The 26,357-nt window shown below is 60.8% G+C and overlaps 1 protein-coding gene across 7 annotated transcripts in view; it reads right to left on the bottom strand.

Annotated features, from left to right (window-relative positions):
• Positions 1-9,121: 9,121 nt before the first annotated feature.
• The window catches only part of MAP7D1 (MAP7 domain containing 1), a 44,558-nt gene continuing 27,322 nt past the window's right edge, over positions 9,122-26,357 (bottom strand). For 2 of the 7 annotated variants that reach the window (XM_075908859.1, XM_075908863.1), the window contains exons 6-18: positions 24,974-25,084; positions 17,734-17,856; positions 16,843-16,988; positions 16,190-16,326; positions 15,697-15,965; positions 14,275-14,458; positions 13,846-14,026; positions 12,655-12,759; positions 11,753-11,806; positions 11,252-11,315; positions 10,813-10,924; positions 9,954-10,168; positions 9,122-9,534 (exon numbers count right to left, since the gene is read on the bottom strand). In XM_075908859.1, the coding sequence (XP_075764974.1) occupies positions 9,524-9,534; positions 9,954-10,168; positions 10,813-10,924; positions 11,252-11,315; positions 11,753-11,806; positions 12,655-12,759; positions 13,846-14,026; positions 14,275-14,458; positions 15,697-15,965; positions 16,190-16,326; positions 16,843-16,988; positions 17,734-17,856; positions 24,974-25,084 (1,712 nt within the window). In that variant the 3' untranslated portion in view covers positions 9,122-9,523. The remainder of the gene's footprint in view (positions 9,535-9,953; positions 10,169-10,812; positions 10,925-11,251; positions 11,316-11,752; positions 11,807-12,654; positions 12,760-13,845; positions 14,027-14,274; positions 14,459-15,696; positions 15,966-16,189; positions 16,327-16,842; positions 16,989-17,733; positions 17,857-24,973; positions 25,085-26,357) is intronic. The other 5 variants (XM_075908862.1, XM_075908861.1, XM_075908864.1 and 2 more) reach the window with 5 other exon arrangements.

The raw sequence follows: 26,357 nt of genomic DNA, 5'->3' as shown, positions 1-26,357 counted from the left end.
TTAAAAATACAGCAGTGTTGGAGCGCTAGGAAATCGTGCTCCTGGGACCCAGGGGCTGTGTCTACACTGGGCCACTTATTCCGGAAAAGCAGCCGCTTTTCTGGAATAACTTGCCAGCTGTCTACACTGGCCCCTTGAATTTCCGGAAAAGCACTGACGATCTACTGTAAAATTGTCAGTGTTTTTCTGGAAAAACTATGCTGCTCCCATTCGGGCAAAAGTCCTTTCCCGGAAAAACTGTTCCGGAAAAGGGCCAGTGTAGACAGCACAGTAGTCTTTTCCGCAAAAAAGCCCCGATCGTGAAAATGACAATCGGGGCGTTTTTGCGGAAAAGCACGTTTACATTGGCCATGGACGCTTTTCCGGAAAAAGTGCTTTTCTGGAAAAGCATCCTGCCAATGTAGACGTGCTTTTTCCGGAAATACTTATAACGGAAAACTGTTCCGTTTTAAGCATTTCCGGAAAAGGGTGCCAGTGAAGACATAACCAGGGCGTATCTCAAACCCAGTCCACAAAAGTGTGACTCTTACCCTCAGAGCTAGGACATCACCATCTCTCACTTGTGGCAAACCCTAGAGCGCCTTCTGTTTTAGATAAACAACAAAAAGTCCGGTGGCACCTTATAGACTTAACAGATTTATTGGCGCATAAGCTTTCGTGGGCAAAGACCCACTTCATCAGATACATGGGGTCTGATGAAGTGGGGCTTTGCCCATGAAAGCTTATGCTCCAATAAATCTGTTAGTCTGAATCTGCATAAACAATGAGAAGTCCTGTGGCACTAACACGGCTACCCCTCTGATACTTCTGTTTTAGAGTTTATGGAACAATCTGCAGATGTGGTTATCCGTGGCTATAAAGTGGAAATCCATGGATTTTCAGCACTGTATTCATTAATGGAGCATGTAGGTCATCTGCCCACAATGGATTTGAAGGCTCAATGAGAGACAGACCTTCCTGCAAGGCATGGGGAATCATGAAATCCTGGGTGCTAGACAGAAAAGATCATGAAGCCAATACTCTCCTGACACACATTCCATGGGGGTACCCTCAGCATTTGATTTAATAAAGACCTGCTAAATCAAACCCTGGAAGATCGATTGCCAGAGAGTGGAACCTCTGCTAAGTGGAGACAAAGCCAGAGGAGGTTAAAAAGGAAAGAGCTAGTTCACATGAATCAGTCAGCAGCAGCAAACACAGGCAGCCTTTTGCCAAAGCCTGATGAGCAGGAAGTTTCAGAACAAGCCAACACTGAGTTGCTGTGGGTGCCTTTGCCCTGATGCTGCTTCCTTATTTAGAGTTGTCTTAACTCCTTTCTGCAGCCATTTCTGCACTAGAATAGAACAAAAAGCCCATGAGTTATAGCCTAAAAATACAAGTGTTGAGGGAGTCACAGGCAGTGCAGATTTCATACCAGGCACTGGAAATGTGCAAACTGGCTTACTGAGTGGCAAATTCAAGGCTTTGGAATCTGGCTAGGAGCCACGAAGTTTACAGGCTAGGTTACAGCAGAGGTTACTGAATCTGGACTCTCAGGTCCTCTTCCTGGTTCTTCACTGAATGATTCTGGGTTGGTCACTCCATTTCTTTGCCTCAGTTAGTTTCCTCACCAGAGCTCATCTCCTTAGCACGGCTGCAAGGGTCAGTTTGTAAAGTGTTGCCCAGGCTTCCTAAATCTTGCAAAGCCATGCTGAGACTCTTCTGATTTTTCGTATGGTTTTTCAGCATTCAGGTTCCTGCCTGAAACTGGAAATGAGCCCATTTCTCCAGAGCGTTTGGAAACTGAACAAGATTGCGTGTATAGTTCAGGTCTAGCCTTGGGCAGTGACTGGAGGGTCTGAACTTGTTCCAAGCCTCCTCTCCACCCAAAAGCTGAGAAATTCCCCATGCAGGTGCCCACACCTAGTGATTCCTGTGTTGTTCCACTGCAGTTTTAAGAATCGTCCCTATGGCTGCCAGGAGGTTTGGCTTTGGGGGGAGAAGGGCATTGCTTTCTGCAGGGACTGGAAGGTGGTGGAGCAGCACAAGGGGTTGGAACCCCTGGCTTTCTTTCAGAAAAGCACTTGGTTTCAAAAGCAGTTAAGCAAAGAGCCACCTTGCTCACAAATCCCCAAGCCAGAGGAGTCTGGATTGTTTTTCACTGACCTTTGAAATTACCCAGGGCTGCTCTTACAATATGTAGGACTCCAAAGCTTCCAGGGAAAAACAGCAGGGAGTTGCCTTCCTTCCTAGACCTGCTTCCAGTGGGGGATGGTCTGGGTCAGAAAGCTGCTCTAGAATGAGGACTCCACAGAAGCAGAAGCCCAAGTGGTGATTTCTTTCTCTATCAACCTTGTACCTGGAAAGATGCTGCCCAGAGCTGCTCCTGGTCACACACCTGATTTACAGTGATTCTTTCCTTGATGGCCTGCCTGGCGTCTGTATGGTCTAGAAATCAGAGCATAGGGCTGGGTTTGAGATTCTGCCACTGACTCACCTTCTGGGGCTGGGCAAGACTCTTAGGCTATGTCTACACTGCAGGCTTCTTGCGCAAGAACAGCCGTTCTTGTGCAAAAACTTGTGGAGCATCCACACTACAAACCCGTTCTTGTGCAAGAAAGGTTACAGTAGATTGTCAGAAGAGAGGGCTTTTTGTGCAAGAGTTATTCCTCTCCCCACAAGGAATAAGCCTTTTTGCACAAGAGCTCTTACGCAAAAAGACGTGTGGACAGGCAAGTGTGACTAAAAATGGCCATCAGAGCTTTCTTGCGCAAGAGAGCGTCCACACTGCCATGGACGCTCTTGCGCAAAAGCACATCTCCTGCCCAAAAGCACGTGGCAGTGTGAACGTGCTCTTGTGCAAGAACTTTCGCACAAGAATGCTTGCGGAAAAAGTTATTGCGCAAGAAGCCTGCACTGTGGACATAGCCTTAATGTCTTTGTGCCTCAGGTTTCTCATCTGTCCAATGGGGCTAAACATAACTTGCCTTCTTCAAAGGGGAACGGTGTGAGGCCGGATTCCTCCTTACGTGTACAGGGCACCTAGCAGGAAAGGAGCTGAATGTTTTTTCCTTTTTCATGGTCAAGGGCAGCTGCGAGGATCCCATGGCAAATAACAAAACAAAGGCCCAGCACAGCTCAGCTGATGCTGATTTGTAGCTGGAATCCAGCTGGTGTCTGCAATCTTTCAGGAGCACACACCCCGCGGCCTGCTCTCTGTGCAGGCCGGCTGTTGTTCCATGTAAAACTGCAGGGAGTTTTGCTTGGCGCTGACACCTGTTCCATTTATTCGCCAGCTGAACATCAGGGCTTAGAATTTCGCCAGTAAAACCCCAGCTATGTACATGTAGGGCTCAATGCTCAGCCAAGGAAATGTCTGGCACCGGCTGCAGTGACACCCCCTGGCTATGCTGCCCAGCCTGCTTTGGAAAGATATTGCAGGAGCCATCTAACTGCATCGCAGCCAGCTACCCAAGCACCACCTGTCCCCTTCCCTGGATGGCCAGAGCAGCTGAGCCCTTCCTAGTGACAAGTGAACACACAGAGGACTTGTGGCCTGGTCTTGTGCAAAAGCAGAGGACAAGTTGTGGGAGAAGATCGAAGCACCCTGGTTTGATGGTGAATCCTGCACTGACCAGATGCTGCTCTGCCCTCTGGAACCAATACAAGGGCTGCTTCCCTCTCTTCACTTCGCAGGGTCCCTCTGAGACTGAGGCATCTGACTGATCCCTGATGTTTACAAGCGGAAGCAAAATCTGGGGCTTTCCAGCATTGCCTAGGGGGGTTTCCACCAGTAGATGAGATCGTTTTCCTTCCTTCTGCAGGATCCATCAGCCCCAGGGCTGGACTGGTGGCAGGGTGCAAAATCAAGGCCTCTAATTTCTTTATGGCCATGTCTTTACACCAGGGAAGATCGGTGCTGTGGCAGTTGATTTTCCAGTTTGATTTAGTGGGTCTAATAAAGACCCACTAAATCGAACGCTGAGGGTGCTCCGGTCGACACTGGTACTTCTCCCGTTGACTTCCCACCGTGGAGATGGCACCAAAAGTTGAAGTCAGGTATGTGGACTTCAGCTTCACAATTAACGTAGCTGGAGTTGCATATCTTAATTCGACCTTTCAGGTAAGTATAGACAAGGCTCGTGCGAATTTGTAACCTCACCTCCCAGCCTCCATACCTGACCTGTCCTCTCTTGGGACAAATCTAACAGGACTTCTCAGAGGCACAGAGGAGGGGCCTGAGGTTCAGGTCCCTCCTCTGCCCTTGACTCCCTGTGTGACCCAGGGCAAGTCACCAGCCGCTCTGTGCCCCACTTCCCCAGCTATCGCTCAGCCCTGGGGTGTTGTCCATTTACATTCTCTGCCTGTGCAGCACTTGGCAGAACAGAGCCTGGACTGCAGCTCGGGCCTGTGGTTGCTGCTGTAATGCACTTGTCCTTTGCAGTCCCATGCAGAGGCAGCACTCCTGGGCTGAGGCAATGCATGGGGCAGCACAAAGGTCTAAACATTCACAGCTTTGCCCCCTGGCTGCAGTGGGGTTAACAGGCTACTTCACTGCAGCTGACTTCTTAGAACGGGTGTGAACCCTGATGCTGAGCCATCTGGTCCAGCTTCTGTTGAGCCGGGAGGCTCCCAGGTCCTTTCTCAGGCCTGAAGCAGAGCTCTGTGCAAGCTCCGAGCTCGTCTCTTACCAAGAGAACTCGGTGCAGTAGAAGAGGTTTCCTACCCCACCCCGGCATCTAATCAAATCCTGTGGTTCCTTCCCCACAGCTGTTGCTTGCTGGGCGGTGGGGACAGAGAACGAAGAACAGTAGCATCGGGGGAGACAATCCTGCTCCGTACTCGGCCTACAGGGTCCCCCTGAATCCCTGACCACACTCTCTCCCTCCACGCAATGCTGTAAGGCAGGGGTAGGGAACCTAAGACCCGGGGGAGAATGCGGCCCACCAGCGTTGGAGAGCCCACACAGGTGCTTCAGCCCCTACCCACCACCTCCCTCTCCTCCCCCCCCCCCCCCCCCCGGGGCTGGAGCACACAAAATCTACTAGCCTGGGCTCCCCTGCACTCTGCTGTGCGAGGGGAATGTGGGGAGCGTCTGTCTCCTCACGTCAGTGAGGATTTGTTGAGGGGAGGGTTTTTTGAGCCCCCCACTGATTTTTCTGTGGGTCAGCGGCCCCCGCCCCCGCTGTAAGGAACGATGGGCCATTTGATCTGGGCAGATGCCACAGCCATCACTGCGATGGGAGGCCCAGCGGAGAGAGAACCGCTGATCCGGGAGCCAGAACAGCCGCCACAGGCCCTGCTGAGACGGCTAAAATGAGACCCCCCCAAGGAAGTTTGAAACGTAGCAGGGGACTCACTGCTGTCGGTGGGCGGGAGCGGAACAGCACCAGGGAGCGTGGCCACGCAGTGTTCTTGGGGAACGTCCGACGAGCTCTGGGGAGCTGGTCACCTCCAGGCCTATCTTGGCGTGGGAGGAGCATCCTGCACCCCAGGGACGGTGGGGGCATGCTCCCATGTGGGTGGGTTGTGTGACCCACAGGCCCACTGAACCCACCAGCAGAGAACACACTGCTGGGCCCGGACAGGAACTCCCTCCCCTCAGGGTAAGGATGTAAGCAGCTCGTCGAGTAAATACTCGACTAGTCAGTCCCTCCCCCTTGCTGCCTCTGTCAGTCGAAATTCCATCGACTACTTGGTTAGCTGATTAGCCGCATGTTAACATCCTTACCTCCACCATTGACCGATGTGACCCACCCTCCTCCTAGCTAGGCTAGGCTGGCACGTGAATTGTGTGTCTCTAGCATACCGCAGACATGCAGCCCACGAAAGGAGCTGCCTTCCTGGCCCTTTAAGAAACAACAATCTAGTGCTGACAGGGAGTCAACTCAGAATGCCAGATTCCAGCTGTCAAAGCCGGGAATGGATACCCGCTTCCCTGAACCCCCTCCTACCACCAGGGCTTGCTTCGAACAGCTGGGCACAGAACCCAACATTGCTTTTGAGCAGGAGGCTGGGGACCAGGAGCACTGTGTTGACCTTGCTGTGCTGTGGGAGCTGGGACCTGCTCTGTGCCTCAGTTTCCCCCTCTGCCTAATGGGGACACGGTGCTCCTGAGCACCGTGAAAGGTATCGCTCTTTGGTTATTTTCAGCTGCGCTGTTGCTGTCGCATTGGGCTGCAGCTGAACCCGTCCTGGCCACGTTCCTGCTGCATTCCAGCCCGGTGACAACTTGGAAAGAACATGCCTGGAGGCCCCTTTCCCACCCTGGCCAGGCTCTGTGGGTGGGCAAGGGAGGAAGCCAGCGTAAGCATGCCAGGCCCAGCCATGCTGACCTTTGTATGCTGAGGGGGACTGAAAATAGACCCTCGGGATGTCATCAATACATCAGAAGGGAACGACAGCTGAGCTGGCAGGAAGAGGGGGAGGGGCATCCTGGGCCAGGGGGAGCAGGCTTGGGAGGGAGACTTAACGCTTTGAGGAAATCTGCTCCTCCAATGGAGCAGCGGGATCGTGGGTCCCCAGGGCTGGAGCCAGGCCAGCTGTCGTTGCAGGCCAGGCTGAGCAAGGGCTCCTGGCCCAGCACGGAAACGTTCTCCAGCATCGTGCCCCTCCGAGGCTGTGAAGGGGGACGGGCAGGGTCCCCAGCCCAGGAGTAACGCTGGGCAGTAAAGCTGGTTCCTCAGCATCTTAGCAATTAACCCTCACCAATCCCGTCCTCGGCTCGCATGTTACAGGCACGGAGGTTAGCAGCACGGGGCACAGGCCGAAGGGGAGACCTTCCTAGGGATGTGTGTGTACTTGAATAGTCGTGTAACTGCATCAAATTGTAGCGGTTACACGACTATTCGATAGTCCCTGGAGGGGGCCTGGCAGCCAGTCAGCTCCTAGTCCCACTCCCGGGGAGCCCCCTGCCACCCCACACTGCTGCATGAGGTGCCAGGTGGGAGCTGGTCTGCAAGGGGAGCTGGATTAAAAACCGGCTCCTTGTGCAGATCGGCTCCTGCCTTCCGCCCTGTGCAGCAGCAGCCCCTGTCCGCGAGGGGCTCGAGCTCCCTGTGCTTGGAGGCTGTGCTGGTGTCCCACAGAGCAGCCTTCCCTGCCCCCCTGCCTCTGTGAGAGGCTGCAAAGGGGGAGCAGGAGGCTCTGCAAAGTCAGCATGCAGGGAGACCCAGCTTAAAAGCCAGCTCCCCACGTGTACTGGCTCCTAACTGCTCCCCTCCTCTTCCCATGCTGCTGCCTCTGATAGAGAGGCAGCAGCGTGGGGAGCAGACAACTCCGCATGAGCTAATACACGGGGAAAGCTGGTGTGAAAGTTGGCTTCCTGTGTGTACCAACTCCCGCTGTGCTGCTGCCTCACAGGCACCGGCTCCTACCTTCCCCGGCCTTGCTGCCTCTGATACAGAGGCAGCAAAGGGGGGAATGTGTGTAGTCGACAGGATGAACTGATAAGCCCAGGCTTATCGATTAATTGCACCGTCATCTACACGCGGACATCCCTAGACCTTGCCACGAAAGGTGAAGAAAGCATCTGCCCTGCACTGCCGTTAGTAAGTAGCACTGGCACGACGGGAGCTCTTGGTTGCTGAGCTCTGCACAGCCGCACCACGAAGAGCCAGCCCTTGCCCTCATGCTGTCAGTAATGTAGGAAGGAGCAGAAGTATCCGGCTAGCTCCAGGCACATTGCTCTACCAGGCTGAATCCCCTCACCATACCAAGCCAGAAGCAAGATCTTGCTGTCTACAGTCCAGCCCCAGCCTCCGGGCTCGCTGAACCGCCAGCTTTCCTGATCATCAAAGAGACCTTCCACATAACAATCAGAACTTGCCAGTAAGAGGAAGTTTTGGAGAGCAGAGGGTTCCTAAGCCTGCCAGGGCTGTGCCCACCAGCACACCATGCTGGGGTGGCTCTATAGCTACAGGCTATTTGTAATAAAGAACTCACAGACTCCAAACTCTCTCCACTGGCCTGCAGGGTGGGTGGCAAGCAATTGCTCAAAACACAGGGAGAAGTGCAAGCAACTTGTTTTGTATTTAAGGTTTGGAGGTCATGAAAAATTCAATATAAAAATCCCCATTCGCTTCCTTTCCCCGGTGGATTTCAATCCCGTGTTTATATCCTAAAGGGAAATTTAAAATATTCAGTCTGAGCTGAGGGGCGTTCGGGTGGATGGGAAGTGTCAGGGACATTTTTCCATAAATGTTCCCATTTAAAAAAAAAAAATCACAAAACCGAAACATTGGGTCAGTTGTGAATTCTGCCACCCGGAATCAGACGCGCAGTTCCGACCCGGGCTGCCACACGAGCGGCTGCTGGATGCACCCCCACAGGCCTGCTCGGCTCCTCCCAGGCCCCTCCTGGGCTCGCTGGGACCCATTCTCCTGTAGCTAACTCCACACCCCAGTGCATTTTGGCAGGGAGAGAAAACAAGGCCGGCTTGGATCTCGCGCCCCATCAACGGCTTGCTGAGCACAAAGCGCGCTGCCACCTGCTGGACTGCGGCGGTGATGCAGAAGGAACGCTCAGCTCCTGCAGGGCTGGCAGGCTGGGAGCGGCCAGGCCCAGCGTGGCAGGGAGAGGCTCCAGCTGTGGGGCAGAGGCATCAGCATCCCTGGCTGGAGAGAGTCAGAGACTCCTCCGAGCTGCAGAGGGGCTGGGGCTGGCCAGCAGGCTCAGGCGCACACAGAGAGGCGGAGGCGGGGCAGCTCTTCCATTTTATTGTTTGAGCAGGTTGTTCAGATGCATAACACTGTCACAATGGCACCAAGTGAGGCGGGCGCAGCCCTGGTGGCCCATTCCCCCCCCACACAGCACCGACACCCGCGCCCACCGCGGCCCCCTCCCACACGCCCAGCCACGGCCCCGCGCTGGCCCCCTCCCACGCGCCCAGCCACGGCCCCGCGCTGGCCCCCTCCCACGCGCCCAGCCACGGCCCCCGGGGCAGCTGAGGAGCGCAGCACGTCGTGCACCAAGAGAGCAAGTGCACACGCCCGGGCTGGCCGGGCCCGGCTAGGGGAGGTTAAACACGATCAATCCCTACCCCCATGGACGCGGCCGGCCAGCGCCAGCCTCCTGCGCCCGCCAGCCTTGCGGGATGGGCCCTGCCTCCTGCACAGAGAGAGCTGGGCCTGGCGCGCGTCACTGATGTCACACGGAGCTTTATTTACATTATTCACATACACTGTCCCCAGCAAGTTAAATAACGACATTATTACACCACTCGGGGGAGGGGGGGAGGAATCGCTAGGAGGGGCGGGGGTGTCAGTCTGATAAGGTGCATGTTAAAAACGAACAACAAGAGAAACCAAGAGTCCCTGGGACTTGAGGGGAAGGGGGCACGTCCCGACCCGGCCCAGCCCCCTGCCCTGCCCGGTTCATCCTCTTCGTGGGGCGCTAGCGGGGAGCGATGTGGTTTTTCGTCTGATAACAGCTACAGTCCTGTGAGAAAGTCCGTACTTGGCACTTCTTCTCCTTGCCCCCGCGCGGAGGCAGCCACGGCCTGGGCCACCAGGGGGCGCTCTGCCCAGGAAGACGCACCTGCCCCTCACAGCACTTCTGTGGGCAGAGGGCGAGAGAAGAGGGAGGCGGATGACGCCGGCGTGGCTCACAGACGCTGCCTGCAAAGCCCGCCCGGGGAGCCGAGCCGAGCCCGCCCCAGGGCTCCACACGCAGCCTCCGCTGGCCACAGTCGCAGACATTGGGGAAAATGTGGCAGGAGGGACGCAAGAAGCCAGGGGCCACGAGGCGGGAACGGTGCCTGTGCAGCCCTGGTTTGCTACAGGCTGCGGCTGCTCTGCCAGGATCTGCTCCAGGGCCAAGCCAACCTCCCCCCCACAACGGCCCTGCAGGGGCTCCAACCCCCCACTGGGCCCTATGCCCCGTCCCCTGCTGGCCCACCCAGAGAATCCCCAACAGGCAAGCGTGAGGGCGCCGCTCAGCCGGGCCCCAGGAGGGCAGACAGGGGAAGCTCCTACCTGTGACCTGAGGGGGCTTGACGACGGCCGTCTTGAGGAAGGGCTCCTTGTCGCCGAAGGGGATGATGGGGTCGGTGCTGCTGCTGTGCTGGGAGCGCTCCAGCATGCCCTGGCCCGCCTCCTTCCCGGGAAAGCCGTTCTCGTGCTTGCTGGGCTGCACGCCATTCACCAGGGGCGCCGTGTCCTTGCTGGGGAGGCTGGCGGAAGATGGGGGGCTACAGTGACACGTGGGGACAGGGAGGGTCACCGGTCCCAGCCCCAAACCCTTTCGCTCCACCCCTCACAGGCTGCAGAGCTGCTGCACCCCACCAGGCCCAGGGCTGGGCGCTCCCAGATCCCCTGCCCTCCCCCACCGCGCATACCCAGCTCCCTGTGGGCCCCAGGCACTTCCAGCCCCCTTGCTCCCTCCCCCACCGCGCATACCCAGCTCCCTGTGGGCCCCAGGCACTTCCAGCCCCCTTGCTCCCTCCCCCACCGTGCATACCCAGCTCCCTGTGGGCCCCGGGCACTCCCAGCCCCCTTGCTCCCTCCCCCACCGTGCATACCCAGCTCCCTGTGGGCCCCGGGCACTCCCAGCCCCCTTGCTCCCTCCCCCACCGCGCATACCCAGCTCCCTGTGGGCCCCAGGCACTTCCAGCCCCCTTGCTCCCTCCCCCACCGCGCATACCCAGCTCCCTGCTGGCCCCAGGCACTCCCAGCTCCCCTGCCCTCCCCCACCGCGCATACCCAGCTCCCTGTGGGCCCCAGGCACTTCCAGCCCCCTTGCTCCCTCCCCCACCGCGCATACCCAGCTCTCTACTGGCCCCGGGTGCTCCCAGCTCACCCTGTCCTGCCTGCTGCCTCCCCCCAGGGCAGATACCTTTGCTGCAGCCCCTCAGGGCCTGTCCGCACCCCCTGGCTTTCGGTGCTGGATGTCTCTGATTCAGGGAGCTCCTCTTCCTTCGCCAGCGGCCCTGCTCGCTTCCCACAGCCTGGGGACCATAGCAGAGATGGGTCAGCCCCCAGGCCCAGCCCCCAGGCAGGGTGGGATGATCAGGCCCGGCAGGGTAGGGCTGCAGGCGCAGTGGAGGGTGGGCGTCACCCGCAGGGAGATCTGGTGTGTGTTACGGGTAGGGCTGGGCTGCATGTCCCACCGGGCCAGTGGGGTGGGCTGGGCCATGGGAGGGCCCTGCAGTATTGGCCTCATGCGGGGCGGTCTGGAGAGTGGCGGGGGGACGGTGCATCCCACAGGGGTGAGGGTGAACCAGGGCAGGGGCTCTCCCAGGCAAGCGTTGCAGGGCCCCAGACCCTGCGCTTACCTGGGCTGGCATCAGCCTCCTGTCTGGCTTCTTTTCCATTCATCATTTTCTTCTCTTCCTTCTTCTGCAGGGGGGAGAGGAGCACGCTGAGCTGTGTCCCAAGGCCAGCTGGCTGGGGGCCGGGGGGACAGGCAGGGACCAGCCTGAGCTGGCAGCCCTGGCATTTGCGGGGAACACCCAGGCTGAGGGGAGGGGGCATAGCCAGGGGAGAGCCCCCAACTCCTCCCACCCCATCCCAGGGCTTTCGGCAGATGCTGGGATGTGGGGCAGCCTGCTAGCCCCACGGGGGCACTGACCTCCACCGCCCTGGCACCTGCCCACTCACCACCTCTGCACCCGCCCAAGGCTGCCCCAGCCCAGCAGAGCGAGGGCACAAAGCTCAGGCCCGTGGCATCCCAGGGTCTCCCCAAAGCTCAGAATCTCCCCGTGGGTCTCCCGACAGACGGGCAGCCCCGCGCGCAGCAGGGTGCTCGCTGGCACGCGGCACCCACAGGCACCCACCTTGGCATCGGCCGCATCCGACTTGCGCGTCCTCTTCATGATCTCTTCCAGCCGCTGAGGGGGGAGAAGGCGGATCAGCCCCAGAGCCCTCGCCTGGCACCTCAGGCCCCGCAGGACAAAAGGGCCAACCCGGCTCGCAGGCTTCCGGTGGGGAACGTGCTGGTAGCCGCCCCCCATCCCTGCTCTCCGGGGCACAGCGCACTGGGCACTTCCCGAGTCCCAGCTGCCCTCTCTGCCCAGGGCTCTGCCGTGCCCTATTGCCCCTTCTTCCCCGCCCTGCCTAACGCCGCCTGGGCTCCATCACACCTGCCCCGCCCCCACCCTGTCCCACTTCCCCATCCAGGGCCATCCCTAGGAGAGCACTGAGGCCTGGAGCAACCCCCCTCCCCTGCAGGCCCCGCCCTTGCTCCACCCCCTTCTTCAAGCCCCACCCCTGCCCCATGCCCCCTCCCCGGTGCAAGGTGAGCTGAGGGATTACAGGGGAGGGATGGGAGCTGGCGTGAGGCGGTAGCAGGGGTTGCTCCACTCCACCCCACTGCTCTCTCCCCGCCCCTGGGCTCCCTGCTGCCCTGGGGAAGCCAAGGGGAGAGGGCGGCAGGGTGGGGCGGGGCAGGCTTGGCCACTCCGGCTTCCACCACGGTGATGAGTGCAGGGCGGGGAGTCCCTGCTGCTGCCCGCCAGGCCTCCAGTAACCCCTTGGGTCCTGTCCATAGGACAGTTGAGGCAGCCACTTTAGGGCCCTCCAAAGCGCGGGGCCTGGTGCGCCCACCCCAAGCCATGCGATGTCCCCATCCCTCCTCCCTTCCCTGCTCTCCATCCCCTCCCACGCCACTCCCCCTGCAAGGCAGCAGGCCAGCCACGTCCCCCCACGTCCCGCCACGTCCCCCCACGTCCCCCCTCACCTTCTTCCGCTCCAGCCGCTCCTGCTCCTCCCTCTGGAAGTGCTTCTCCCGTTCCAGCCGCTGCTTCTCGGCCTCCTCCCGCGCCCGCGCCTCCGCCTCTTCCCGCTGCAGGACAGGGGAGAGCCAGCCCCGGGTTCAGCACGCAGGCCGTCCCGCTGGGGAGATGGGGCGAGTGCCTAGGGCAGGCCTGCCCGCCCAGGGCGCAGGGCACGGGCACAGCAGGGTGCTGGGGCGCTGCCAGGCACCGCTCGGGGCACCACCACTGAAATGCAGCCAAGGCCACGTCCTGGTGGCTCAGCAAAATCCCAGCTCGGGCCTGGCCCAGCCTCCTGCAGCGCTTCTCTCCACCACTAGGTGGCAGGGCAGGTCCGTGGCTCCCTCCCACGCTGGAAGTCCGGGCACCCGGACCCCGTGTCACCCCTGCCTCCACCCTCGCTGCCCCTGCGCCCGCCCTGCTCCTCCGCCCGCCCTCCCTGCCCCTGCCCTGCCTCCGCCCTCCCTGCCCCTGCCCTGCCTCCGCCCGCCCTGCCCTCCCTCCGCCCGCCCTGCCCTGCCTCCGCCCTCCCTGCCCCTGCGCCCGCCCTGCTCCTCCGCCCGCCCTCCCTGCCCCTGCCCTGCCTCCACCCTCCCTGCCCCTGCGCCCGCCCTGCCCCTGCCCTCCCTCCGCCCGCCCTGCCCTGCCTCCGCCCTCCCTGCCCCTGCGCCCGCCCTGCTCCTCCGCCCGCCCTCCCTGCCCCTGCCTCCGCCCTCCCTGCCCCTGCGCCCGCCCTGCCCCTGCCCTGCCTCCGCCCTCCCTGCCCCGGCGCCCGCCCTGCCCCTGCCCCTGCCTCCGCCCTCCCTGCCCCTCCGCCCGCCCTGCCCCTGCCCTGCCTCCGCCCTCCCTGCCCCGGCGCCCGCCCTGCCCCTGCCCTCCCTCCGCCCTCCCTGCCCCTGCGGCCACCCTGCCCCTGCCCTCCCTCCGCCCGCCCTGCCCCTGCCCTCCCTCCGCCCGCCCTGCTCCTCCACCCGCCCTGCCCCTGCCCTCCCTCCGCCCTCCCTGCCCCTGCGCCCGCCCTGCTCCTCCGCCCGCCCTGCCCCTGCCCTCCCTCCGCCCTCCCTGCCCCCCCTCTGCCCTCCCAGACCCTGCAGCTGCCCTCCCAGAGCCCCACATCCGGCCCCACTCCTCATCAGCCCACGCCCTGCCCCCCACACCTGCTTCTGCAGCCTCTCCATCTCCTCCTGCTCGGCTCGGGCCCGCTCCTCGGCCTGGCGCTCCTCCTGGCGCCGCTGCTCCTCCTGGCGCCGCCTCTGCTCCTCCTCCAGCCGGCGGGCCTCAGCCTCCCGCCGGGCCTGCTCCTCGGCCTCCCGCTGGGCCTGCTCCTCCCTCTGGCGCCTGCGGCACAAGGCCCCTCAGTTCCCCAGCCTGACCCCTCCCAGGGATGGTGGAGGGCTCCCAGGCGAGCTACCCCAGGGTCTGCCCCTGTGGACAGCCGGTGCCCCCAAGTGCCAAGCTTCAGGGGCGCCACTTGGGCCCACTGCCGGGTATCAGGCCACTGGAGGGGGTGAGCGATGCCTCCCCATCCCTGGGCAGGGTGGGGGATCCCGGGAGGCAGAGAAGACCCCCACCCCCACCCCGCTTACTTCTCCCGCTCCTCCTGCTCCCGGCGCTCCTGCTCCTCGCGCTCACGCTGCTCGCGGGCTTGCCGGCGTTTCTCGGTCAGGAGCCGGGCGGCCTCTTCTCGGTCCGTGGTGCCCGCCATGGGTTTGCCCGAAGGCGTGGCAGGAGCTGGCGTGGCGCTGGGGGGGCCAGAGGGAACAGCGGCACCTGCGGAACGCACACGGCCTCACAAACCAATTCGTCCCACCCGTGCGCTCCCCAGGAGTCCCGGCTCCCGCCCGTCCCCTGCTCTCGCCCACTAGGCCCCACTCCCTCCCCGAGACAGTGAGGGACCCAGGAGCTAAGTTCCCCCTTGTGGCCCCCATGAAGCCCCATGCAAGGGGAGAGAACCTAGTGGGGTGCAGGGCCTGGGGCAACCCCCTTTAGTGTCCCAGGTGTGGGGCCCCTGCCGCCCTTCTACTGCCCCCCCTTCCCACCTCCGCTTCCCCACTTGCCCCTGCCCCGAGTGAGGCAAGCCAGGGTCTCCCTGTCCCACCCGCCACACTCACCCTGATGCAGGAGCCAGTGCGGCCCGGCAGCCGGCTCTACTCCGCCACGCCGGCCTCCCAGCCCGCTGCGTCTCGCTTCTCCGCGGCGGTGGGGAGCAGAGAGCCCTGGGGCCGGGGCGGCGGGGGGGGCGGGGTGGAGGGTGGGGGGGCGGGGTGGAGGGTGGAGCGGAGCAGGCTGCCGGCCGCTCTGGCTCCTGCAGCCAGGGGGAGTAGGAGGGTGACCCCAGCTGCTGCCGCAAGCCCAGCCTGCCCATAGGACGGCTGAGGCAGCTGCTGCAGGGCTCCCCAAAGTGCAGGGCCTAGGATGGCTCTGGCCGCAGCTGGGGGAAAGGGGCCCTCCTTGCCATCCCCAGCAGGGAGCTGCCCAGGTAAGCCCGAGACCCAAACTGCAACCCACTTTCCCCCAGCCCTGAGCACTCTCCTGCACCCCAAGACCTCACCCCCAGCCCCACCCCAAAGCCAGAGCCCCCCTCCTGCACCCCACCCCCACCCCAAAGCCAGAGCCCCCCTCCTGCACCACAACCCCACCGCAAAGCCCACACCCTCAGCCCAGAGCCTGTACCCCCTCCTGCACCCCAGCCCCACCCCAAAGCCCACCCTCAGCCCAGAGCCTGTACCCCCTCCTGCACCCCAGCTCCACCCCAAAGTCAGAGCCCCCCTCCTGCACCCCAACCCCACCGCAAAGCCCACAGCCCGTACCCCCTCCTGCACCCCAAAGCCGGAGCCCCCCTCCTGCACCCCAGCCCCTCCCCAAAGCCCACACCCTCAGCCCAGAACCTGTACCCCTCCTGCACCCCAGCCCTCCCCCAGAGCCTGCACCCCAATGGGGCGACGCTGCAGTGCATTTCCTGCCAAACCCGGCAAGGATGTGGCTGGCTAAGGGTGTTTGTCTCAGACCTGGGGGCTGCTCGGTGGGCCCAGGGGTCTTGGGAGCATCGGGCGGAGCTGGGGAGGCTGCTCCCCTCTCCTCTTCTTCCTTCCTCTCGCGGGCCTTCGGCTGGCTCTCCTGCTCCGGGCACTCCTCCCTGGCCCTGGGCCGCCCCTTGGGGGACGAGTGGGCGCTGCGAGGCAGTGGCGGCTTGCGGGGCGAGCCAAGGCCTGGGCTGGGGGACGCCGGACGGTGCTTGGGGGTGGCAGGCGACAGGGGCCGGTTCTTTGGCCCCGGGCTGCAAATGGAGAAGCACGAGGTGTTCAGAGGAACTGGGGATGCCCCCACCCGGAGCCTGCCCATCACGCTACGGCCCTGCAGCTGCCGGGCTGCACCACCGCGGCGCGGAAACCATGGCCCAAGGCCCGTCTGGGCCCAGGCAGGCTGCATCCCCACCCCGCTCGTGAGGCCCCCCCGCTCCCGGAGCAGCTACCAGTGCCCTGGGCTGAGGCGGCTCCTGACCTGCTGTCGGCGGCGGGTCGTGGGAGTCGGGGCTGGCTGCCGGGCAGGGGCTGCTGCTTCTTGAGGCCCCGCTCGCGAGACAGGGCGCTGCGCTCCTTGGCGTTCTCCCGCTCCTTGTCCTTCTTCTCCTTCTTCTTCTGTGCGGGGGCGAGAGGCGTCAGCCCGGGGCGGGGGAATGAGAACCAGGGGTCACTGTGGGAGGGGGGCCGAGGCTGGGGGCACACGAACCTCTCACAGCTACGGCGCACGTGGGAAACCGAGGCACAGAGCCCTGCCCGGGAGCAGCTCAGGCCTGGGCTGTCTCTGGGGCGCAGCCTGAATACCAGCTTGAGAGCCCATGGGGTAAGGCCTGCTCTGCAGGAGACAGGAAGGGCCGGCTGATCCCTGGAGGGCTGGTCGGGTCTGGCTGGGGGGTGGCAGGTGTCCCCATCGCTACCCTGCCCCCTCCACCCGGATGCTGCAATATCTCTGCTGGATTTGCTCTCTGGCTAGCCACAGTGGGGCCCTGCCTGGCAAACCGCCCGGCTCCTGGACATCAGGCGGTGGAGCGCGGGGCACAGGGGAGCCAGGCGCTGGGCACGGGCTGGTCCCCCCAGGGCTGAGCCTAGGGAGAGCCGTGGTCGGGGCCGGGGCCTGAGCAGGGAGGGACTCACCGGCGAGGACTCGGGTCTCCGGCGCGGCGTCACGTCGGGGCTGCCGGTCACCCCCCTGCGGCGCTCCCAGCAGCGGTGCTGCGGGCGGTGGTTGTTGCAGGGGCTGAGGGGGCTGGTGGAGGCAGAGCGGGGGCACACCGGCACTGCTGGGGGCGGAAGGCACGCACGCTCAGGCTGGGGTTCATCAGGCCAGCAGGACTGCCCCCCCAGAGGAGCAGGAGGGGAGGGGACCCCGGCACGTGGGGGGTGGGGTCCAGAGGAACAGAGGCCTGGACAAACTGGGCTGAGATGGCTCGCCCCCGGCCACACCGCGGCAGTGCTCAGGGCACGCTGAGGTGATGATGGGGGAGGGGGAGTGCGGGACCCCAGGGGGACAATCTGTGGCTCCGAGACCAGGCACACAGAGCTGGGAGGCTCGCACCCAGCGGAGCAGAGACGCTACCAGCCCCAGGGCCCCGCGAGCAGCCGGCCCAGCCTCCACAAGGGCCCAGGGCGTGAGGGGGGCAGACCAGGCGGGGCTGCAGGAGCAGTGAAGAGGCAGGTTAACGTAAGGCCTTTCTAGCTGCACAGGACCAGACTACCCCCCCACACACCCCCCAGCAGGGACTCTGGGCACAGCATCCAGCTGCCCTGCCCTCTCCATGTGCCTTTCCTGGGGGGCTGGGTACTGCTCTGCTTGCCAACTGCAGGATGGGCTGCCTGCTCCCCTATCCCACCCCCAGGCTGGGTAAACTGAGGCCGGCCGGCCGCATCTCTGACCTCAAGTCAAGGACCGAGACACCAGACAGCTCTCCAGATGGGGCCTCGTGCTGATCAGCCTCCGCCCCACCCCATGGCTTTGGCGCTCCCTTGCTCCACGCACCCCTGGCTGCCCTGCGGCCCCCAGCTTACCCTGCTCCTTGCCAGTGCCGGCCAGCGTCACGGCGCTCCTGCTGCGGGCCAGGAAGGAGAGGGTGGGCGTCATGAGTCGGTCCACGATGCTGCTCTCCCAGGGGCTCAGCTGCAAGCTCCGGTCTGGCAAAGAAACAGTGTGTGTGTGTGGGGGGGGGCAGATCTCAGCACCTAACTGGGCCCAGGTGTGCCCCCGCCCTCAGGCCCTGCATCCCCACTGGCACCAGCTGGCTAAACACCCTCCCGCCCCACCTCCCAGGCCCAGCACCTCAGCAATGCCCTACCCCCTCCTCCCACCCGTCCCTGGAGAGCCCCTCATGGTCCAGCTGGCCTGGGTCAAGGCCCCGCCCCACAGTAGCTGTCCCATCTTTGCACAGGCTCAGCTGGGCTGGGCCCCTCCCCGCAGCCCCCTGCCCAGGACTGACCTGCCCCACCTCGACTGAGCCTCAGCCGGGTGCCCCCCAGACTTGGCGCAGCAGGGCAAGGGGGCAGATGCCCCGGAAGGCCTGAGGTTCCCGAGTCACAGGGTGCAGGGGGAATCACCGGGGCAACATGCTCTCAGCTTAGGCAAGGAGCCTCCAGTCTTGCTGGTCCACGGAGCCGGTGCCACTGCAGAGCCGCCCTCTTGCACAACCCGGTCTCAGCACAGGGCCAAGGACCGAGCCGAGCACGGGGCCCACAGCCCTGCTGCATCGGGGCCGCTACCCAGGCTGCCCCTTGCCAACACCTCCCCCAGCCTGGCGCTCGCCACAGGGAAGTGAGGGACAGCCGGGCAGCCAGGGACAGACGCTCTGCACAGTGAGGAGACCAGCTAGCAATGGGATTGCAGGGTGGCAACGGGGCAAGCAGTGTCTAGGCCAGCTCCTCAGAGGCAGGCAGGGCATTCACCCCCCTGGCGTCCGCACAGACACTGCCTGCAACCGCCGCGCGGGCTCTGGGGTAGGCAAAATGCCGCATTTCGGTGGCGGTCTCAGAGCATGCGCCTGACGAGGGGAATAAGTCCTAGAGAATGATTTGCTTATGCTTGTTTGACCCTGCCAGCTCCCCTTCCTGGTGAGACGATGTTTGCTGCCAGTTAAATTGTGCCTCCTGTCTGCCTTGCCAGCTAAATCGTGTAAGATTCTTGGTGCTGCTGTAACCCTTTCTGAGACGTAACCCTCGCTGTACCCCTCGGCAGAGCTTCTTGTCGGGCAATTCCCCGTGCGCTGGTTGGGGTGAGCGGGGGACGGGTGCGGCGGTAAGGATGAGCGTGGAGGCCGTCACGAACGCCCGCGGGGTCAAGAAGTGAGAACCTTGAAGACAAGCAGGCAGCATCCACCGTGCGCGATGCTCGAATTAAATGAGCAGAATCGACAAACCCTGGAGACAGGCAGAGAGCCCCAGGGAGAGACGACAAACAAGAGTTAACGATGGGAAGCCAGACAAAAGCCATCCAAAGCGAGTGCAAACCCCGGAGGTGAATGCCGCTTAGGGATTCATGGTGGCAGCATGACACTGCAAAAGCCACAGAGTCAAATGGGAATGGACACGTATAAAAGCGGGGTGCTCTTGCCAGGGAGCTCTGGGTTCAATCCTGCCTCGGAGCTTCGGATCAGGACCGACAGACCCAGCGCCTCACTCACGTTTGATCTATTCTGTGTGTGTGTGTGTAACTAGACGATCACCTGCAGCGAGCGTTCGTGTTGCTTTTCATGTTGTCTATGCAGTCAATGCAGCATGCTGCCTTTTCCCCGCAAAAAGATCCCGTGTGCTTCTCATCAGCATCACACTAGGCCCAGCCCCACAGCCTGTACCACCTCGGCTGGGGGGCACTGGCTTCGGTCATCCCACGGCACGGCAGCTCCAGGACCATTCTTGGCAGCCTCTCCTGCCCATCCCTGTGCCGGGATCCATGTGTCCCTCCACTACCACCCCCGCCCCCGAGACAGCCTCAGCCACCGGCCAGAGCCGCTCCTGGGACTCTCTCTCCGGTGGGGGAGCAGCTGGAAGAGCAAACACCCTCCAGGCCAGCGTAAGGGAATTGTGGACACGAGTGACAATGGGGGGCACCAAACAAGGACCCCACCCCCCACGTTCTCTGATCCTTCCCCTCACACCACCCCTGGCTAGAGCAGCCCCATGGCTCCTGGACTCAGACTGCCACCCTCCGGGAGACAGTGAGCCCTGAACTCCAGAGGCTCTGCCCCTCTGAGCCCCAGACCCCCATCCCAGGAGCCCTGGGGTTTAGCAGGCTACAGCCCTGCTGCTTGGGCCCTGTCCTACAGGCCTGGAGGGCAGCCCTGCCCTTGGCACAGAGCTCTGCAGTCTGGCTGCTCCCCGCTGAAGCCCGGCTCCAGGGGCAGGCAGAACCAGCTCCCTCCGGCCCTCGTGGGGCAGCTGAGCCAAGTTCGCCCAGCCCTGCCCCTGCCAGTCACCCCCATCAGCTGTCGGGCTATTAATAGCTCGGCAGGGCTGCAAACTCCCATCACTAGGCAACCAGCAAACAGAACAGCAGCTTGGGGGCTTATAAATAGCACTTGGGCTTGGCGAGCTGCGGCACGGGGCTGGGTACCGGGCTCTGGCTGCTTGGGCAAGCTCCTCGCAGAGCCGGGCAGCCCCGGTGAGCAGACAGCAGCCCGTATGGAGGGGCACGGCACACACCAGTGCAGGGGCGGAGCTGGATCCCCGGCTCACTCCCCCCCCGAGCGCTGCAGTGTGGACAGGCCAGGCTTAGGCCAGCAGTGCAGAGGGAGCCCTCTTTCGGCAACCCCGCCTTCGCCCCATAGCCAATGGGCCGCAAGGAACTGGCAGCCCAGCCACCCCACCCCTGCACCACCGGATCACGCACGCACGCCCGTGTGCCCCACACGCCAGACACACTAGCGAGGCACCCTGCCAGCTCACCGAGGGGCAGCAGTGTGTCTGGCACCAGCCCCTTGTCCTGAATTCACCAGGCCTGCAAACACGGCCGCAGCCCCCCCAAAAAGAGAGGAACTAGTAGGGGGAGTAGAGGTGGATGACAACCTGGGAAGCAGTGATCATGAGATGGCAGATGACCAAAGGAAGAAAGGAGAGTAGCAAAATACACACCCTGGACTTCAGAAAAGCAGACTTCGACTCCCTCAGGGTATGTCTACACTACCCTCCTAATTCGAATTAGGAGGGTAATGTAGGCATACTGCACTTGCAAATGAAGCCCGGGATTTGAATTTCCCGGGCTTCATTTGCATAAGCGGGGCGCCGCCATTTTTAAAACCCCGCTGGTTCGAACCCCGTGCGGCGCGGCTACACGGGGCACGAACTAGGTAGTTCGAACTAGGCAGTTCGAACTACCGTTAGTCCTCATGGAATCGTTAGTACAGAGGCGTACAGATAGTGCGGAATGGCTTGCTAGTTCGAACTATCTAGCCCGTGCCGCGTGTAGCCACGCGGCACGGGGTTCGAACAAGCCGGCATTTAAAAATGGTGCCGGCCGGCTTATGCAAATGAAGCCCGTGAAATTCAAATCCCGTGCTTCATTTGCAAGTGCGGTATGCCTACATTACCCCGCTAGTTCGAACTAGGGTGGTAGTGTAGACATACCCCCTGAGAACTGATGGGCAGGATTCCCTGGGATGCTACATGAAGGGGAAAGGAGTCCAGGACAGCTGGCAGTATTTTAAAGAAGTCTTACTGAAGGCACAGGAAGAAACCATCCCGATATGCAGCAAGAAAAGCAAATGTGGTAGGCGACCAGACTGGCTTACCAGGGAAATCCTTGGTGATCTTAAACAGAAAAGGAAGCTTACAAGAAGTGGAAACTTGGACAGATGACTAGGGAGGAATATAAATATATAGCTCGAGAATGCAGGGGAGTTATCAGGAAGGCGAAAGCGCAATTGGAATTGCAGTTAGCAAGGGATGTGAAGGGTAACAAGAAAGGTTTCTACAGGCATGTTAGCAATAAGAGGGTGATCAGAGAGAGTGTGGGGCCCTACTGGCTGAGGGAGGTAACCTAGTGACAGATGATGGGGGAAAAACTGAAGCCCTCAATGCTTTCTTTGCCATGGGTCCATGATTTAATGCATCCGAGGCTACTGAGGGAGTTGGCAAATGGCACTGCGGAGCCTTTGGCATTATTTTTGAAAAGTCGTGGAGATTGGGAGAGATCCCTGATGCCTGGAAAAAGGCAAATGTAGTGCCCATCTTTAAAAAAGGGAAGAAGGACAATCCAGGGAACTACAGAACAGTCAGCCTTACCTCAGTCCCCAGAAAAATCATGGAGGGGATCCTGAAGGAATCCATTCTGAAGCACTTAGAAGAGGGGAAAGTGATCAGGACTAGGCAATATGGATTCACCAAGGGCAAGTCGTGCCTGACCCATCTGATTAGCTTCTATGATGAGGTAACTGGCTCTGTGGACGTGGGAAAGTCAGTGGATGTGAGATACCTTGACTTTAGCAAGGCTTTTGATACGGTCTCCCACAATATTCTTGCCAGCAAGTTAAGGGAATGTGGATTGGATAAATGGACGATAAGATGGACAGAAAGCTGGCTAGGATGTCGGGCCCAACGGGTAGTGATCAACAGCTCGATGTCAGGTTGGTGGTCGGTTTCTAGCGGAGTGCCCCAAGGATCGGCTCTGGGACCGGTTTTGTCCAACATCTTTATTAATGACCTGGAGGAGGGGATGGATTGCACCCTCAGCAAGTTTGCAGATGACACTAAACTAGGGGGAGAGTTAAATACACTAGAAGGCAGGGATAGGATCCAGAGTGACCTAGACAGTTTAGTGGATTGGGCCAAAAGAAATCTGATGAGGTTCAACAAGGACAAGTTTGGAGTCCTAACCTTGGGACAGAAGAATCCCAAGTACTGTTACAGGCTGGGGACCAAATGGCTAAGTAGCAGTTCAGCAGAAAAGGACCTGGGGATTCCAGTGGATGAGAAGTGGGATATGAGTCAACAGGGCGCCCTTGTAGCCAAGAAGGCTAATGGCACATTAGGGTGCATTGGGAGGAGCATTTCCAGCAGATCCAGAGAAGTGATTGTTCCCCTTTATTTGGCTCTGGTGAGGCCACATCTGGAGTATTGTGTCCAGTTCTGGGCCCCCCGCACCCACTATAGAAAGGATGTGGACGCATTGGAGAGGGTCCAGCGGAGGGCAACCAAAATGATTCAGGGGCTGGAGCGCATGACCTATGAGGAGAGACTGAGGGATTTGGGTCTGTTTAGTCTGCAGAAGAGAAGAGCGAGGGAGGATTTGGTAGCAGCCTTCAACTTCCTGAAGGGAGGTTCCAAGGAGGATGGAGAGAGGCTGTTCTCAGTAGTGATGGATGGCAGAACAAGGAGCAATGGTATCAAGGTGCAGTGGAGCAGGTCTAGGTTAGATATTAGGAAAAACTATTTCCCTAGGAGGGTGGTGAAGCTCTGGAATGGGTTGGTGGAGTCTCCGTCCCTAGAGGTTTTTAAGTCTCGGCTTGACAAAGCCCTGGCTGGGTTGATTTAGTTGGGATTGGTCCTGCCTTGGGCAGGGGGCTGGACTTGATGACCTCCTGAGGTCTCTTCCAGCCCTGGGATTCTATGAAAGGGAGGGTTTCCCAGAGAACCAGCTAGTTCCCCACTGGGACGGAAGCTGCGCTCAGCCGTCGGGGACACCGAGGCCTTGGATGGAGAGCTGTTGCTGGATCACAGAGCCCTCTCACAGGCAGAGCAGCATCCGCCGAGCGCCACGCTGCCAGGCCAGGTGACTGGAGCTGCTGTCACTTCATGGCTCTACCTCTCCTCCCATCCTCGCCGTACAACAGCCAGGCCTGGGGGCTCTCCACTTTGCTCCCAACCCTGCAGGGAATTTGAACTAGATGCCAGTGGGAGGGTTACAGGCTCCTGAGGCTGCTGAAGGCTTTTGGGATGTGTAAAAATTAATATGGGTCTGGGATGGCTAAACACTAGTGGTTAAGAAGTTCAGCCACGGGCGGCATTACTCTTGAACATGTTTTTCCCCTTTGTTTCTATAGTCTGGAAAGAGAGACTAAGAGTCCGGCCAAAACCGGTATTGTCCTTCCTGATGTATAAATATGCTTTTTCCCTGCATTTTTGCAGCCCAGAAAAATAGATAAGTAATGCAGCTGCTCTTCTTTGTTGTGTCTTTTACCTCCCCTCCTGGGCGCTGTATAATATTTCAGGGTTACTTTTCTTGTAATCTCTGTAACCTGTTGATCCGGAAAGTTTGCAGCATAGAAAAGTGTTGATTTAATTAGACATTCTGTAAATAGTAATTAGGGAGGGGTATAATAATATTCATTACCTGCTTATTAATATTCATTGTATGGGAGTTAACATCAGTGAAAAGGGTTTTAGGAAAAGTAGGGAGAGATGTGTGAATTAACATACTAAAATAGATAAAGGGGTGTAATTGGTGCCAAATTGTTGCCACTCGGGACATTGTGTCGAATGTCCGAGGTAAATATGCGAGGGCAATAAAGTGGTTCCGTTTATCCCGTCCACTCCTGGATCGCCTGTTTCTTCTCTAAGGGTTTGTTTACACTGTCATCCTACTTCGAACTAGGGTGGCTAATGTAGGCATTCGAACTTGCAAATGAAGCCCGGGATTTAAATATCCCAGGCTTCATTTGCATGTTCCTGGGCGCCGCCATTTTTAAATGCCCTGTAGTTCGAACTACCTGCCCATGGTTACATGCAGCACGGGCTAGGTAGTTCGAATTAAAGCTCCTAATTCGAACTACCGTTAAACCTCCCTGGAGGGGAGGTAGTTTGAACTACGGGGCATTTAAAAATGGCGGCGCCCGGGAACATGCAAATGAAGCCTGGGGTATTTAAATCCCGGGCTTCATTTGCAAGTTCGAATGCCTATATTAGCCACCCTAGTTCGAACTAGGGTGGCAGTGTAGACATACCGTCACAGAGGCGTCTCCGGGGCATTGGGCCCATGTTCCCAGCCTGCCCCCTGAAGCTAGGGAAGGTGCACCTGGAACCTCCAGGGTTCCTTGCAGAGCAAGAGGGGTAGGCAAGGCCAGGGCAGGGTGCTCTGCCCAGCGAGCGAGGAGATGCCCACGGGCTCCTTGCAAGAGAAAACAGCAAACGGCTTCTCCCTCTCCACAGACGGGACATTGCGAGGGCAGGGACTGGGGGGATGGGCTCTCCCTGGCACTTAAGGGGGCCTCTCCCTAGTGCAGGGGGGGGGCGGGATCTGGGGTCAGCTCCCTCAGCTGCTTCTCCCCACTGGCCCCATGCACTGGTGGGAAAGGCAAAGGTGTCTTACTTCTACTGGGAGAGTTCCAGAGAGTGGCGGAGGATTTGGAGAGCCGCTTGTTGATTATAGAGTCCACGTGTTTGGGGAGGTTAACAGCGGACACTGAGCACCGGCTCGCACCTAAAGGAGGGAAAAGACACAAGGGCATTAAGGTCACGGCGGCTGGGAGCCGGGGGCCCTTCGCATGCAGGCATGCAGCGTCGAGTGCCAGGGCGGAGCTGCCTTCGGAGGGCCCTGGGGCCTCCGCACAGGACTGCAGGAGGGATGGGGCGGCAGAGACAAAGCCCTGGGCCCAGCATGCAGGAGGCACAGGGATCCACTGGCAGCTGGTGCACCCACTGGGGTCCTGGGCCCTCTGCCCAGGAGGGAGCCCTGAACAGCAGCCGTGCCCCGTGGCTTCCCGGGCAGGAGGCTCGGTTGGGCTGTCCTGCTCAGCAGGCCAGGATGGCGTTCGCCTGGCCCGGCTGGGTGCTCTGGGGCGACGCTCCCCTGGGGCGACGCAGCTGGGCCCTGTGAGGAGCCAGGTCTGTGTCTGGCCCTGCCGGGGGCAGGGTGGCATCAGGGTGGGCTCAGAGACGGCTGGCTGAGGACCCCAGCGTGGGGCCAACGGGCAGCCTGCCTGTCCCGTCCCAGCCCCAGCTGGCGCCCGCAGAGAGAGCAGCAGTCTGGGTGGAGAGGAGCCCGGATGGGGGAGTTACAGGGAAAGGAGGAGCCTGCAGGCATTAGACAGGCACCCCCAGATCATACACACCAAACCCACCCCTCACCTCCGCCAGTGCCCCTCGATCCTGCCCTGCCCGGCCCTCTCTGAGCCCGGGCGCGGGTCTCTGCAGCCTCTGCTGCTTGCTCAGGCAGGGGGAGAGCTGGCACCGGACTGCCCCCTGCCTCAGGCACAGGCCGGGCAGGCTCAGCACAGCCGAGGGGCTGCCCCAGCACGGAACTGCCCCTCCCGTTAACTCACTGCAGCTTGCTCTGCGCGGGACGCTGCCCTCCCAGGCAGTGCATGGGCTGGGGGAGCTTTGGGCATCTCCCTCTGCCCAGGTGCCAGGCGAGCCAAATGGAGGAGGGTCAGAATCTGCAACGCAGCTGCGGATGGGCGGAACGGGCCTGAGATCCCAGGGGACTGCCCCACTGCGAGCTGCACAGCCCTCAGAGAATCCACTCTGGGGCGTCAGATGGCGGCGAGTCACAGACCCAGGTGCCTCCTTCTGGCTGCTCAAGTCCCCGTCAGAATTCGGGGCAGGGCTGGAGCTGGGCCCGGCTCTCCCAGGTTGGGATCCTGCCTCTGAGCCCAGCTCCATCGACGGCTCCCAGCAGGAACCAACCCAAACTCAGCCATTCCCACCAGGTTGCCCAGCAAACTCAGCCAACGCAGCCCCCACCCGTCATGCCG

This window comes from Pelodiscus sinensis, chromosome 25, assembly GCF_049634645.1.
Source record: "Pelodiscus sinensis isolate JC-2024 chromosome 25, ASM4963464v1, whole genome shotgun sequence".
Lineage (NCBI taxonomy): Eukaryota > Metazoa > Chordata > Testudines > Trionychidae > Pelodiscus > Pelodiscus sinensis.
The sequence above is the reverse complement of the archived record's forward strand: the minus strand, read 5'-3'. Positions and strand labels throughout refer to the sequence as shown.